Source organism: Sturnira hondurensis, unplaced genomic scaffold, assembly GCF_014824575.4.
Source record: "Sturnira hondurensis isolate 20B ecotype Veracruz unplaced genomic scaffold, ASM1482457v3 Scaffold0025370, whole genome shotgun sequence".
Classification (NCBI taxonomy): domain Eukaryota; kingdom Metazoa; phylum Chordata; class Mammalia; order Chiroptera; family Phyllostomidae; genus Sturnira; species Sturnira hondurensis.
The window spans coordinates 7483534-7499721 of record NW_028098001.1 but is presented as its reverse complement, the minus strand read 5'-3'; the positions used below and the strand labels follow the sequence as shown (position 1 = coordinate 7499721).

At 32.8% G+C, this 16188-nt stretch overlaps 2 protein-coding genes across 4 annotated transcripts in view; one reads left to right on the top strand and one right to left on the bottom strand.

Annotated features, from left to right (window-relative positions):
- The window catches only part of GJB7 (gap junction protein beta 7), an 86615-nt gene that overhangs the window by 9745 nt on the left and 60682 nt on the right, over positions 1-16188 (bottom strand). Inside the window, exon 2 of the mRNA XM_037039419.1 lies at positions 770-824. Within this exon, the coding sequence (XP_036895314.1) occupies positions 770-824 (55 nt within the window). The remainder of the gene's footprint in view (positions 1-769; positions 825-16188) is intronic.
- ZNF292 (zinc finger protein 292) overlaps positions 1-16188 on the top strand; it is a 100119-nt gene that overhangs the window by 49299 nt on the left and 34632 nt on the right. For 2 of the 3 annotated variants that reach the window (XM_037039414.1, XM_037039413.1), the window contains exons 2-4: positions 660-814; positions 1009-1087; positions 3328-3463. In XM_037039414.1, the coding sequence (XP_036895309.1) occupies positions 660-814; positions 1009-1087; positions 3328-3463 (370 nt within the window). Of the gene's footprint in view, positions 1-659; positions 815-1008; positions 1088-3327; positions 3464-16188 lie in introns of those variants that run through there. The other variant, XM_037039415.1, reaches the window with a different exon arrangement.

Genomic DNA, 16188 nt, shown 5'->3' with positions numbered 1-16188 from the left:
CAATGACGGCCTGCAAACCAAGGGGTCACAAATTCAATTCCCAGTCAGGGCACATGCCTGATTGTGGGCCAGGTTCCTAGTAGATGATAATGAGAAAGGCAACCACACATTGATGTTTCTCTCCCTCTCTTTCTCCCTCTTTTCCCTCTCTCTAAAAATAAAATTAAATTTAAAAAAAGAAAGTAATATGTTATGCACTATAATTTTTATTAATTGAAAAATTACATGTTTTTTCCTACCATTTGTGATTCATTTATTCTTGTGTTGAATTTTATGCTCCTTATATAAAAAGTAGAAAACAAATATTCTTTGAAATTCTTCTATTTAAAATAACTTAAATTTAAAAAATTTTGAGTAGAATGCAGAATTTTGACTGGGGTAGAGAGGAGATAGTATTTATACTACTTAAAACGAGCCTTCATAAAATGATGCCATATTGTTGGATGAATTCACACTGTTTAGTTCCCTATGGAGAGCTGCTAGAAATAAGACAATGGCTTTATAACTTTAACTATTTTAATCAGTATAAACTAGTATTTTTTTAAATAAACAAAAAATGTTATTTTTAAAATTTCTCATGTGTGAAATAAAAACAGTTGATTAGTCCAGCGTATATTTGGATTTACATTAAATACTTTTTATTATTCATTCCAAAACAGACACTCCTTGAATATGCAGAGAAATGGAAAACTTCAGAAGATCCCTTACCTTTATTGGAGGTATACACAGTGGCTATCCAAAGTTATGTTAAAGCCCGACCTTATCTTACCTCTGAATGTGAAAATGTAGCATTGGTTCTGGAACGCTTGGCATTGTGAGTAGACCTTTGAGTTAAATAAAAAATTAGATTTAGCTTTTTTGTTTTAACTTTATATCTCAGCTCTTACAATAGTTTAATTTTAAATAAATTAGTAATGGGAAGTCTACTGATGATACTAGAATTACTCATTTTGTTTTACTTCAAATTTTGATAATTATTTGTATCCTTACCAACTTTTTGTTTTTTAGAAGCTGTGTTGAGCTTTTATTATGCCTGCCTGTTGAGTTATCAAATAAACAGTGGGAACAATTTCAAACACTGGTGCAGGTAAGAATATTTGCCTATTAGTTTTAATATAGATATATTTTAGGTCAGTTTTCTTTAGTCTTAATAAATTATTGGGTTCACCTTTAAAACATCTATGTAGTGAGAAACATTAATTGCTGCTATTATTAGCACTAGTATCTTACAATATAGTAGGTACCCAATAAATGTTTCCTAAATGAATATATGTTTAGTTTAGTTGAATAGTGCACTGTTCTTTAAGGCGATATAATTAGAAGACTGCCAGAACAGTCAGGGAACATAAAAGAAAATGTCCTCATTTGTATTTAGAAGCAGTTTAGCTAATGCTGAAAATCTGTAATAATCTTTAACATATCTCATTTAATTCTTATGAAAACTTTTGTGGGGGTAGTTATGTTTTTCCCATTTTAAAGGTGAGGAAACTGAGGCTCATACTCTAAAATATTTATCTGCCTGTACTTACACAGCTAATACCAAGAGTAGTTATTTGAACTCAGGTTCTTTATTCCAAAGCACATGCTTTTTTTCTCTAAAGCTGAAAACATATGTGTTGTCTCTTTTATTATTTTATTCTATTTATATGAAGTACTATACAATTTTGCATTTAGTTGTTTTGGAACATTTTTAAGCACATTAAATTTTGTTTCAAGCACTAGATTGTGCTGGGTTTTATTATAGAAACAAGAAAATGTTCATTAATTGGTTAAAAAGAGTGTTCCTGCTAGCCAGTTTTAAAAAGTATAGTTGTCTTTTTCTCTAGCCAGGGTTCTCAAAATACCCTTTGGCCTTACGTTTTCCTGCAGGAGATATATTGCAGAGAGTTAGTCTCAAATTTCAGAAGCATGTGAAATAAACTGTAGTTAAAGAAGTCAGTTTTCCTATTTAATATTAAACATTAAAATCTATATGAAGTATAAAATTCTTGAAAGTAGGATTCATATCTTAATACCATAGGATTCTATTACGTCTTACACATAATAGGTACTTAAAAACTGTTGAAACAAAAGTGTCTTGTCATATTGTAGCTAACTTTCTGATTATGCAATTTCTACTTCAGCCATATCAGTACCTTGTGTCTTGGTTTTTTTCCCAGAATGTTTATTTTTAGGTAAATAATCCAGACACTCTACCACAGAATTAAATAAGTTATTTATATATAAATATAATACTAATTCCATTATGCTATTTATTCATTTATTTATTTATTTATTTACTTTTGGTCAGCATAAGATAAACTTTTAAACTTTCCTTTTTAAAATAATAGTACTAGTTGATACTTTTATATGAGTTCATGAGAAGGAAATAACTCTTTAAATTCCTCTATGGTAGCTTTCAGCAGTTGCTCAAAGAAAATTTCTGAAAGCACTTGAAATCATGGCAGTGGGAGTTTTTATGGTATTGAGGAATAGGTGTTTTGCAAGAACAAAGCATGGAATTTTAAGAGTTTCCACGATACTGCTCTTATTTTGGAGCTTCCTTGGGGTTATTTTATACCTGCTTGACAGCATTTGTTTCATTTTGCCTCTGTGTTAACTGTTTAAACATTTCTTTATCCCACTAGAGGATAAGTCCCATAATCATAGGGACTAGTTCTCTTCCCCCAGTACTTCTCTGGTACTTTGCCCATAGAAATTCTCAGTAAACATTTTCCGAATTGAATAAAAACTATTGGTCCAGGATCTTTCGTGTCCTGAAGAATAAGCCAATTATGTGAACATTTGGAAAAAAACTAGTAAGCAAGGTTCGTGTGAGCTGTAACAGAATTTTGCCAGGAATATGTAGTGAATAAATGAAAAATTATGCATTTAATTGTTTTCTTTCCATAAGTCTCTTACTGGAATATGTGTAAGTGGTCACATGGGCCTTGATGCAGCTCTATCATTTATTAAGAATAGAAGTTTTGGGGATTTTTTTTAACTAACACAGGATATAAAACAAGTAAGGTCTTTTATGATATAGATATTTTGATAGCTTCTTTGAGAAATAGCTTTGCTCTTGGTTAAGACTTTGGGGGAAAATAACATGGACTTATTTATAAAAATACACTGTATTTATTTAAACTTTATACTTGATATAATGCTTATCCTTGAGATTTTACTTTAAAAATCAGAAGTAGAGGAATTTAGCACTTTGTAATATGACATGAAATTTTAAAGATAAAAGTCTTAATTTTTCAAAAGTTTAGCATTATATTTAAAGCCTGATAAGCTTGCTTTTAAAAATCTGTTGTAATTCTTTGGATGTTTATTTAATATTTATAGGTAGCTCATGAAAAGCTGATGGAGAATGGCAGCTGTGAATTGCATTTTTTAGCTACTCTAGCTCAAGAGACTGGGGTGTGGAAAAACCCGGTACTGTGCACTATTCTTTCCCAGGAACCCTTGGATAAGGATAAAGGTAAATTTTCTAGAGAGAGAGAGAGAGAAAGAGAGAGAGAAAAAAGAATCATTAGACCAGAAAAAAAATAAGTACTTAAAATTGTTTTGATGTGGTTCATCTCAAGATATCCCAAACAAGGACCATTTGATTGAATTTTATCTGAGGTGCTTGAAACCCTTCATTTTTATTTATTTTGGAGGAAAGATATATTTATAGGATTTTACTGTCTTAACATTACAGAGAAACTACATTTTTTTCCCCATCTTTTTAATAGAGGAATTCTCTCTGCAACATCCTGACAGGTGGCAGTCTGACTTATATTTGATAACTAACTTGACAGATGGAGATGCAGAAATAGGGTAGTTAAATGCTTTTCTTCAAAATAGAATAAGAAATTAATGTTAGAACTCTCAAGTCTTCTGTCTCTAAGATTAGTACTCTTTCTCAAGGAGCTTATTGCCCAGTCTTATTTTATCCTTCTTTGTTGTTATTATATGAGCTCAGGCAATAAAGATCCCTCTTAAACTCAAACTGGCTGGTAACCTATTGGAAATAAATGGCTAAAACACTGATAAGTGTTGAGAGTTCAAAAACTATATACCATAATGAAAAGCATAGTTGTCATCTTTGGTCCTTTTCTTGAGATCATTTTGGAAAGTGCCCAGCTTTCATTCTAACCTTTTCCAAGGTTAAATTAGAGAATTAGATGAGTTGCCTTTGTTGTTTATTACTGCTTTTCCTGTTGATTGATGGCGAACTCTATGTATTTTATAGTGTGACAGCAAATTTTGAGGGCTCTGAGAATGAAGTATATAAAGCCTGTTGCTCATGAGCTCTTCTGATACTTTGATATTTACTAAAAAGCTTCCCACCTAATCTCCAAATTTCTCTTCAAGCCAGTTGTTCCTACCTGACTCCCCTTCTTTCCATTTCTCCATGCTTTCCTGATTGTTCTTAGCAGTGTTATCTGTTTTCTTAATTCTTACACAAAAAGTTTATTTCTAGTGCCCCCTTCTTTTGTGGATGTCCACAAATTAGTTAATGTTTTCAAGATCTTAGAGAAAGAGAGTAGACATTCATTATTTAAAATAAGAATATTTAAAAATTGAGACTCAGATGTTTTTTGCCTTTGGCATATTAGTTTTTATTTCCATTATATTGATATCATTATGTTTTATTGTTATAATCAAATTATACTTTCTAATCTCAGCTTTTAAAAATAGTGGATGTAATATAGTAATAATATCAAATAACATTGTTTAATTCAAGCAGTTTGAAATATGTTTTTATATGCATGGTTTCATTTAAATATCACAATGATCCTAGGAAAAAGGTCTTGTTTTTCTCTTACACATATCAGAAAATTGAGGCTCAGAAAGATTACTTGACTTTTCTTCATCACATTGCCAGTGATATGAGGCAGAGCCAGGAATTGAAATCAGCTTTTCAACCTCTCTCTTTTCTAGAATATACCCTGTTGCACCTTAGCCTAATAAAAATAAAATTCCATCTAGGTTAAATAAAGAATTAACTTCTTTTTTCTGTTTTCAATTTCTGAAGAGGGTTTTTGGCAAACTTACGCATTATGCTAAAGTAGGAAAATGAAACATTTACCTTAACGGAGATTTAAAATTTATTTTAAAAGAAAGTGTACTCAGTTCTTACTTGTTTAAAACTGCCTAACATCGTTTCTTTTAACAAATGTCTGCCCATCTCTGTGCTGCTTTATTTCTTGGTCTTTACCTGATAGAGCCAATGGAATAATTTGGAATGTGCAACCAATAGGAGCTTCTATAATAGCAAAAGGATTGTAGGTAGCCAGACTTTAGTCTAACTCATGAAGCAATCAGAAAGATACTATATGATTAAAAGATTTTTGTAGCCATAATCTTTACGTGGTTCTCTGTTATTTAGAATGCTTCTTTGATAGGAGTCATTTTATGTAGAATCACACAAACTAGAGGAGTATAGCCATTTCCTCCTTTGAAACAGTTGTAGGAATTAACATTTTACACAGAATTTATTTACATTTTCAATTTTGATGGTTTAGAAAGATGGGGGACTTTTGGCTTTTTATATTATATATTCAGCCCCTTGGTTTAACTTAATCCAACAGCAAGTTTGAAGAGAAGAACCAGAGTTCAGAGAACAAAAGTAACCTTAATAGGCATTGCTCATAAGTTTGTTTATAGTGAAACCTTTCAAGTTTGATGTAATATTTCTACAGTAGATAACCCATTTAATCTCAAATTATTTCCATTTTTGTTTGGTTTCGGTTTTGGTTTTGGTTTGACTAAGTCTGGGCCTACTAAAACCTAGCTAGACCAAGAAATGCTCTTTGATTTTGGGAGATTGAGAGTTGGCAGGACTCAAAATTTATAATACTGGTTTCTCTTTAACATGTTAGCCTCCTAGAATTACGGTGAGTCTAATAACTAAACCAACATAATGCAGGTAGATAGATGGCTTTTGATACCACAGGAACTTTTTAGGCTCATATACTGCTGTGCCTTTCTTTAGTCATAATCTCAAGATTGGAAAGGCACTGAATGATCATTTACTTTTTACTCAATCGTAACTCCCTTCTAAAATATCACTAGGAGATAGCAGGCCTTTACTTGAACACTCCTAGAGAATAGTAACTGTATAGTTCAGTCCATTCTTAACCTTTTGTTGGAAAATATTTATTGTGAAAACTGCATTCTTAGAGTTTACATCTTTTGGATCTAGGGTTACCCCTAAAGCCATACCAAGCAGTGTAAATCCATCTTCCCCACCATATCAATCAAGATATTTAAAGATTGCCATCATGTTAATGCTTAGTCATCTTTTCTTCTGTAGACTAAATGCCATCTATTAAGGCTTTTGAGTCTACAATCATGCTACCTAATTTTTTAGTCCATTTTTGTTGGTGGTTGTTCTCTTTAACATGTAATTCTCAGAACTTACTATGTACCCTAAACATGAGTTGGCCAGCTTTGAGGACATTAGTACTCTCTCCCCTTCATCTAAAAATTTATACTTAAGTTAGTATGACTTAAGATGACATTGCCTTTTTGGGTAGCCATATCTTTCTCACAACTCAATGAGGTCATTAAAACCACACACAAAAATTTTTAAATGCTACTATCAAATTATTTATATTTTTTTACTTTGTCTTTTGGTATTACTTTTTTGTCTATTGAATTTTACTCTTTAATAAGATTTATTCTGTCTATGTAATTGTCAAAGTCCTTTTAAATCTTCATTTTGTTTTTCAAGGTTTGACTTGTTAGTATACATTCTGTTAGCATCGAGGTCCTTGGTAATAATTATGAAAAGATCATGTCCAGAAACCTAGCCCTTGGGATACTTGCAGAAATCTTTCTGCTTGCCTTCAATCCTTTAATCAACACTTTTTGGTTATTATCACTTCATCAGACACACCCATTGTTTCTTATGTCTGGCCTATAGTTCTCCTTTTTGTCTATAAGGATTTGATGAAAAACTATAATATTTGGCTAGAGTTCTGTTAAGTTAGACTGTTTAATATTGGGGTTAGTCTGACCTAAGTTATTATTTTTTAAATGAACTTTTTAGTTTAGATTTATAGAAAAATCATGAAGTGTTCTCACAACCAGTTTGCCTATTATCATCTTGGATTATTTTGATACATTTGTCACAATAATAAAACAGTCTTGATACTGTGTTATTAAAGTCCATACTTTATTCAGTTTTCTTAGTTTTTACTTAATGTCCCTTTTCTGTTCCAGGATATCATCCAGGATTCCACATTACATTTAGTCATCATGTCTCCTTAGCTCCTCTTGGCTGTGAGAATTTTTCAGATTTTCCTTGTTTTTGATGACCTTGACAGTTTTGAGGAATTCTGGTCAGGTATTTTGTAGCACATCCCTCAACTGGGATTTGTATGATGTTGCTCTGATGATTACAACTGGGCTTGTGGGTTTGGGGGAGGAAGATCACAGAGGTAAAGTGCCACTGTCACTGTATTGATCAAGGATGCATGCTGTCCGTGTTACTTTTGACTGTTATGTTATCCTTGATCATCTGGCTGAGGTAGTGTGTTTGTCAGGTTTCTTCACTGTACAGTTATCCTTCTCCCTTTTCCATGCTCCCCTCTTTGGAAGAAGGTTACTATATGCTACCCACACAGGTAGAGAATTAACTAACCTACCTTGTTGAGGAAACAGTTATCTGCATAGCTAATTTGCAATTTTACACAGGAGATTGGTCTTTTCTTCCTCATGTAGTTACTTAGTCATTTATACTATTGTAGCCTCATTCATTACTTATTTTATACTTTGGTCATAATCCAATACTACTTTATTTTGTTGCTCAAATTGTTCCAGCTTTCAACATTGGGAACTCTGAGTTAACTTCTGTGACCCTTTGCCATAACCCCATCATTGTGAGTTATATTTTTTGTTTGCATACTTTCTTGCTTTCTGGCACTACAAGTTGCTTATCTTGCATATTTCCTACTCCAGTCTTAAAATCAGCTAATTCTTCAAGAAGCTCTGGTTCCTTTTAATGAGAATAGTAGTAGAAACGAAGACCTGGTAACTGGGTGTGCCATCTGAGTATGATGACACAGATACTAGGAAGACATTGCTTCTAGGACCTCTCCATGGATAAGGCAACAAAATATGTTGGTATACTAATCTGTGTATATACACATACCTATAAACATTTTTATATGTTACCAACTGTATGATGATGTCTCTAATTCTAATCCATACCACATTGATTATTCTAGCATCCTCCTCTTTGCTTATCTATTACCTTCACTTCAACAAAATGTCATATAATTGGAATCATACAGTATGTGGTCTTTTCCGGTTGGCTTTTCCTACCCTTGACAGTCCATATACATAATCAGTCCTAGTATACAAATATAATGGTTTCAGAATTGAGAATCTGTACCCCTATGGAAAACATACTTATCAATTAGAGTACAAGGCTATGTACGCTTCCTCTTGCCATTATTCTTACAGATTCTATTTAGCCAAAGTTCTAAGTAAACTATAAACACCTAATGTCCCCACCTCTTTTAGTGAAGTTCTTTCATAATATCTGTGATACATTTAGATTCTTTTTACCATATTTTGCATTCCATCTTGGGCTTCCCAAACCTCCTAAGTAAACTTTAAAAAATTCCATACCTTAAGATTCCCTCTGTGCTGAAGAGTTCCGTGAATTTTGACAAACACATATGTCCTGTATCCATCATTAAAGTGTCATACAGAATAGGTTACTGCTCTTAAAAAAACTGCTGCACCCATTCAACCTTCTCCTGAGTGAGCACCTGACAGCTCCTCACCTGTTTGCCAAGTTTTTCCTTTTCGAGATTGTCATAATTATAGCCTTTTCAGTCTAGTTTATTTCATTTAGCAATGTGCATTTAACATTCATCTATGTCTTTGGTGTAATAGCTCATTCCTTTTTATTGCTGAATAATACTCTGTTGTATGAATATACCACAGTTTATCAGTTTACCTAATAAAGGGCATCTTGTTTACTACCAGTTTTTATTGTTTTTAAACAAAGCATTTTTAGTATAATTAATTTTGAGACTCTTAGTATTATATCTGTTTCCCTTCAGTTTTACAAATGTACCTTCAGCCCCATTTTGAAAATTATATTTTCTCATTTGTTTTTATTTGCTCCATTGTTCTACCCTTTTCAGTATAAAGCTTATCAAAACCACCATTAAGAGTAGAGAAATTTTTCTTTTCTCTGTCATAAGTAACACATAATTAGACTCAAGGAGCAGGCTTTTTATTTTTCCTCAAGAAAATTATTCACCTGCACCAGTTTCATTGTTCTCAACGTTTTTGGTGTGCTAGGGTTCATCTTGGGTCTTAGCTTTAATAATATTTGCACACTCATGGTGTATCATTGGACCTGAACCTGCTTTTACCTTTTTTCCTACATGACAACATTTGAAAGTCTAAATTCTGAGAAAGCCTCCTATCGCAGTCACACTGAATTTCTGTGACCATTTTCTTTCTACTTCTTTTTTTAAATTCATTTATTGATTTTAGAGCAAGAAAGAGAGAGAGATTTGTAGTTCCACTTATTTATGCATTCATTGGTTGATTCTTGTATGTGTCCTGACCAGGGATTGAACCCACAACCTTGGTGTATCAGAAGAAGTTCTAACCAACTAAGCTACCTAGCCAGGGCTTCCTTTCTCCTTCTATATTGGGATAATTTGCTATTGCATAAATTGAATTTTTATCACTTGGCACTCCTTTCTTGAATGTAAAAGCACTGTAGTCTTCTTTTTCATTTCTTCTTTTTCTTTTTTCCTACTTTTATCCCTCTTTCTTTACTTCTTCCTTCCCCTTGGTTTTCAAAGGACATTTCTGAAGCTTAAGCTTTTCATAATACTTATAAATCCTCCAGAGTTTTATGAGAAAATATCTTTATTTCACTAATAAACTTGGCATTTTAAAGTGAACATGGAAAATTGCTGCCTGGTTTTCCAGATACTGGCATACATAAGATACAATAATAATATCTTAAAGATACATACATAATAATATCTTAAAGAGGGAGGAAATAGGAGCATGAAGCAAATGATAAGTTAATACTTTCCAGGTAAATAGGCCAATACCAGATTTGATTTTTGCATGCACAACTGCATTTACTTTCAGGTAATAAATCCTGTTCTTTTGTTACATATATCAGCGGTATGTGTGTATTTATCTTTACCTGTCTGTAGAGAATTCCAAAAGGGCTGACTTTGAGTCTTAGACTTAAAGTAAATCTACTGGCAGTGTTTTTGTGTGTGTGTGTTAGAACATTTCTTACACAAAACCACTAAAAGAGCATCTTATAGACTACATATCAAACTATTCTTAGAAATAGTTTTTCTACCTTCTCCTTCATTGTCTTTTTTAAAAACTTTATTTTGCTTTGTTTTTCTTTTTCTTGTTCTTAACCATCCTCGTCTTACTATAAAATGTAAGTAAATTGGCTGATTTTTTTTTATTGCTACTAAATTTTTAAAAAATATTATTTATTTAGTTATTTTTAGAGAGAGGGGAAGGGATGGTGAAAGAAGGAAAGAAACATCAGTGTATGGTTGCCTCTCATGTGCCCCCTACTGGGGACTTGGCCTGCAACCCAGGCATGTGCCCTGATTGGGAGTGGTACCAGTAACCTTTTGGTTCACAGGCTGGCACTCAAGCCACTGAGCCACAGCAGCCAGGGCTAAAAAATTGCTACTAAATTATATTGCCTTTACTTGTGTAGAACCCTGAGATCCTTGAGGATCAACCACTGGGTAGAATTAAGCTGGTCGAAGTTAACTGCAGTAAGCTTATAAAAGTGTTCACTGTCTCATTTCAGGCTGATAACGTATTTTGTATCTATTTTGTGTTTTGTTAACATTAATTATATTGTTATAAAATTAATATAAATACAGTGACCCCCAAATTTTTGTTTTCACTAAAAAATATTTTAAAACATACTCATTGGCTTCTTGAAACATTCTAAAAATATCTATTGTTTCTGTTTTAATGAGTGTATTTTATAATAATTTTATAAGATGAGTTTATCAGAATTTAATTACTAGAAATTAAATGTTTTTTCACACAAAAATTTTAGTGTCGTATACTAACTAGTTAGAACTAGGACATGACATATTTAATCCTTAAAATTATTTTATATCAGTCATGTCAAAAATTTTTATGATCATGAAGTTTACCACAATTGGTCATAAACATAAACTTTCAGACTTAATTAAAAAGCAAGAAACATGATTTAAGCAATTCTGGAATCTTTAAGTGAAACTTCTATTTCTTATAAATGTGCTCCCTCAGGAAAAGGTGGGAGATGGGTAAAGGTTAAGTCTATCTGTAATTGGTAATTTTGACGATGAAATACACTTACCTAGAGCAGTTGTGTCAATTCTAGCTGTGCATGAATCACCTGGAGACTGTTCAGACATTCCTGTACTACTGCTGGAAGCCTACCTCAGGCCAGTTATATTAGAGTCTCTGCATGTGAGCTATAGGCATTAGTACATTTTAGATGGTTGAGAATTTGACATTTGGGGGTTACAAACCACTGATCTGGAGCTTGAAGTGGTATGTTTTTATTAAATTTCCAAATTGGATTTTTTTTTTTTTACTATACTAACAATGCTGAATTGATTTTCTTAATGCGTCCTTTCACTGTGGTAAAAAACATTGCATTAAGTGTACCATTTAATAATTTTTAAGTGTTCACTTAGAATCACCATACTTACTTTTTCTGTAACTGGCTTATTTCACTTAGCCAAATGTCTTAAAGAGTTACCGTGTTATAACTGTGACAGAATTTCTTTCTTTTTATGGGTGAATAATATTCTACTGTGTGTATATGCCACATTTTGTTTATTCATCTCTTTGCTGATAGACATTTCAATTGCTTCCATCTCTTGGCCATTGTGAGTAGTACTGCAATGAACATAGGCATGCAGGTATCTCTTCAAGACCCTGTTATTTTGGATACATACCTGGAAGTGGAATAGCTGAACTGTTTGGTAGTTCAGCTATTTTTAATTTTTTTTGAGGAAAATCCAGTCTCTTTCTGTAGAGGTTGTACCATTTTACAGTCCCATCAGTAATGCCCAAAGGTTTCAGTTTCTCCACATCCTCACAAACACTTGTTTTTTTGATAGTAGCTGTTTTGACTGCTGAGGAGTGATACCTCATTGTGGTTTTGATTTCCATTTCTTTGATGGTTAGTGATACTGAATCTCTTTACATTTATTGGTCTGTTGTATATCATCTTTGGAGAACTATCTATTCAAGTCCTTTGCTCATTTCTTTTTTAAAGATTTTATTTATTTATTTTTGAGAGAGAAGGGGAGGAAGAGAGGGAGAGAAACATCAATGTGTGATTGCCTCTCTTGTGCTCCCAACTGGGGACCTGGCCCACAACTCAGGCATGTGCCCTGACTAGGAATTGAACCTGCCACCCTCTGGTTCACAGGCCAGCATTCAGTCTGCTGAGCCACACCAGCCAGGGCTGCTCACTTTTTAATGGGATTTGATTTTTTGTTGTTGAATTTTGTAGGAGTTCCTGTGTATGATAGATATTAACCCCTTATCAGATACATAATTTGTAAATATTTTCTCCAGTTCTGTACATTGCCTTTTTACTCTGTTGATTCTGTACTTAGATGCACAAAAGTTAAGTATAATGTAGTCCCATTTGTTTTTGTTTTCTGTTGCCTATACTTTGATGTGACAGCTAATAATCATTGCCAAGTCCACTGTCTTGAAGCTTTTCCCTTTTGTTTTCTTCTAGGAGCTTTATACTTTTTGGGTCTTATATTTAGGTTTTTTAGTAATTTTGAATTATTTTTTATTAACATAAGAGTGCAACTTTATTCTTTTGCATGTGGATATCCAGTCTTCCAGCACTATTTGTTGAAAAGACTGTCCTTTTGTTTCATTGAGTGGTCTTGACAACCTTGTTTAACATCACTTGACCATATATGTGAGGGTTTATTTATGAGCTTTCTAGTTTACTGCATTGCCTATATGTCTTATCTTTTTGCCAGTACCACACTATTTTGGTTATTGTAACTTCAAGTGTGAGACCTCAAATTTTGTTCTTTTTCAAAATTGTTTCAGTTTGAGGTCTCTTGAAATTATAATTGTAGGAAAAACTTTTCTGTTTCTGAAAAAAATGCCATTGTAATTTTAGTAGGAATTATCTTGATTCTGTAAATTGCTTTCGGTACTTGTAATGTTAACATCATCTTGTAATCGATGAACTTGAAATCTTTTTATGTATTGTGTCTTCTTTAATTCTTGTGGCATTATTTTATAGAATGTGGTATATAAGTCTTTCATCTTCTTGGTTAGGTTTATTCCTAAGTATTTTATTCTTTCTGTTGCTATTGTAAATGGAATTTTTTCTTAGTTTTCTTTTCTGATTTTTCGTTGATAGTATATAAAAAAGGAACTTATTTTTGTTTTGCTTTTTGTGTTCTGCAGCTTTGCTGAATTTGTTTATTCTAATAGCTTTTGTTTTGTGTATATGTGTGTAATCTGTAGAGTTGTCTACATAGAATATCGTGTCACCTGCAATCAGATGGTTTTACTTCTTGCTTTCCAATTTGGATGTAAAACACCCTAGGTCCCAATGGAAATGTGATGCAGAGCGTATAGAGGGTGCAGAACACTAGTAGAGTGCTACAAAGGGGTCTGATTAATGATTTGGGTTGGGAGGAGGGGGTGAATGGGAGTAGAGATGGAGAAAAATGAATGAGATTGGGTCTTTAAGAGTTAGAAGTGGCAGAGTTAGATGGTGGACTGGATATATGGGCGAGAAGGAGGCAGAAAAGTATTTTTAAGGCCAATTCGTTTCTGGCTTGAGCACACAAAGGAGACTAAGAAAACATCAGTGTGGTGTAGAGATTTTGGTATGCAGAGTTTGAGGTGTTTGTTAAACAGCTAGTAAGAGATGCTGCAAAGGAAATTATGTGTGAATCTGGGCATGGACATAATAGAAATAAATGGACTCCACTCGGTGACAATCCAGGACCTAATCTGTTTTGATACATAGTACATGCTCAGTTAATAATATGTAATGATTTCTGATAAAAATTCAACCCATTGTAATACATTCAATTACATTAATGTAAGAACTATTATTTTCTCTTTTACTGTTCTGTAAGTATCATTTTATGGGAAGAAGGCAATTGTTTCTTAATTGAACTGGCTGTATCATGTGTATTATTTCATGTCATCCAACTCTTAAAAGGCTTGAATGTAGTAAATTCTGCTTTCCTGTTCATTTCCATGAATATATAGAACATAGATTAAAAGGCTACACACAAGTAAAATTTAAGATGTTTTTAATTTTTCTGGGGTGGGATTGGGAAAAGTAGAGCGGGGGTAAAATTTGATATGACTAGATACTGAAGAATAAAAATCATAGAACGTCTTTTGTAAGTGTGGCAAGCTCTAAAAGAGGTAGTCTTTATGTGACATAATTCTATAAGGAAACAAAACACATTCTAGATAGGAAAAAAGTAGAAAAATGTATGGAAGCATAGGCTAAAAAGGAAAGCAGTGAAAGAAAGGGACAAAGGGGATGGGGAGGGAGACAAGTAAGTTTTCAATAGGTTCTCAGTTGAGTGTTGGAGTGTAAGCTATTTTGATCCATTTGAATTATGAGCTTCAGAATACCTAATTTTTATCCTTTAAAAGCTAATGCTCCTTACAGCTCTTTGTTGTTATAAGATGTCATTCTATTCAGTGGACATAGTAGTTAAATAAGAATTTTCTTGTCTCACCACTGAATCAGAAGATTACATTATTGTAGTCCTGGTTCTGTCGCTAACTGGCTTGATGAACCTAGGAAGTCACCTGCCTTCTCTGAGCCTCAGTTTACTCATCTGCCAAATGATGCAGCAGGACAAAATGATCTGTAGAATTCCTTCTGCTCTAATATTTTATATTTCTTTGAAGTCAGTTTTGCCCTAAGTATGGCAGTGGTTTCCCATGTTTAAAATCACATACAGGCAACTATGCTTTTGAAATTTATAATAATAACATATATTCTTCTATACATCAAGTTAACACAGCATTTCTTTTGTACAATTTGTCATTCTAACTTAAATGTTGTTATTTGAGATTTTAGGGGCTGAGATTCTATTAAGATTGTCATCAGTTTTGTTAAATGCTTGCTATCTGTAAATAATTTCTTCACATGCTCTTCGGGGTTTGTTTTTGAGCTTTTGTGGGAGTATTTGAAATAATTCCCAATTTTGTATTAATTAGAGTTTCCCTCTTTTCCTTTGTATTGAATTTATTGGGGTGGCACTGGTTAACAAAATGATGCAGAGTTCAAGTGCACAATTCTATAGCACATCATCCCTACACTGTATTGTGTGTTCACCACACCAAGAGTTTCCTTTTGAGGGGGTTATTGTATTAGGAATCTGACGTTGTATTTTCAAGTCTTTGACTTATTTATAGCCAGAATAACTTTACTTTTCTTAAAGTTTTTATTTAAAATCTTTGCCCATTTTGCTTTGACAGTGAACTGAACTGTGAAAAATATTTGCAGTATAATTGACCTAACAGAATCATGTAATGGTGTTAAAGAAAGAAAATAATGCCGTATATATATATATGTACAAGAAGACATTTAGTCAAAGGCACCAGAAAGTTATGCGTTTATAAACTATATCTGTTACCAGTCTTTATATTTTTGGTTTAATTTAATGTAAGAATAGAGAGTAGTAACTACAAAGGTCTAGATTTTAAGAAAAGTATGAAATTGGGATCCTGTGTTAAATTGTTTATATGCTCATCATTTTAATACTGAGAAGCATTGATCATACAGTCTTTATAGACACTAGTGGGTAGCAAAGAATATTTAAAGGGGATATTTAAATTACATCTCTCATTCTTCATTTTCTAGCATGCAAATTGCACACACTAGCCACATCTTCCAGACTGTTCATAAGTATTGAAATTGTTTTATATTGGAAGTGTTTTTATTTAAAGTTTTATTATAAAAAGCCTTCCAAAGGTTTTAGGCTAGCTATCATGAAGTAGATTTTTCACTTGATTTTCATCCTGGTAAAGAAAGCTTTAGGGAAAAGTTTAAATTTATGCTTGTTAAAATTTAAATTCTTCACAAAGAGAAAAAAATTAAATTTCTATTTTTCATGGGTCAGACAAGCACTAGGAAATTTAAAGATTTGAACTGAAAGAAATTGATTA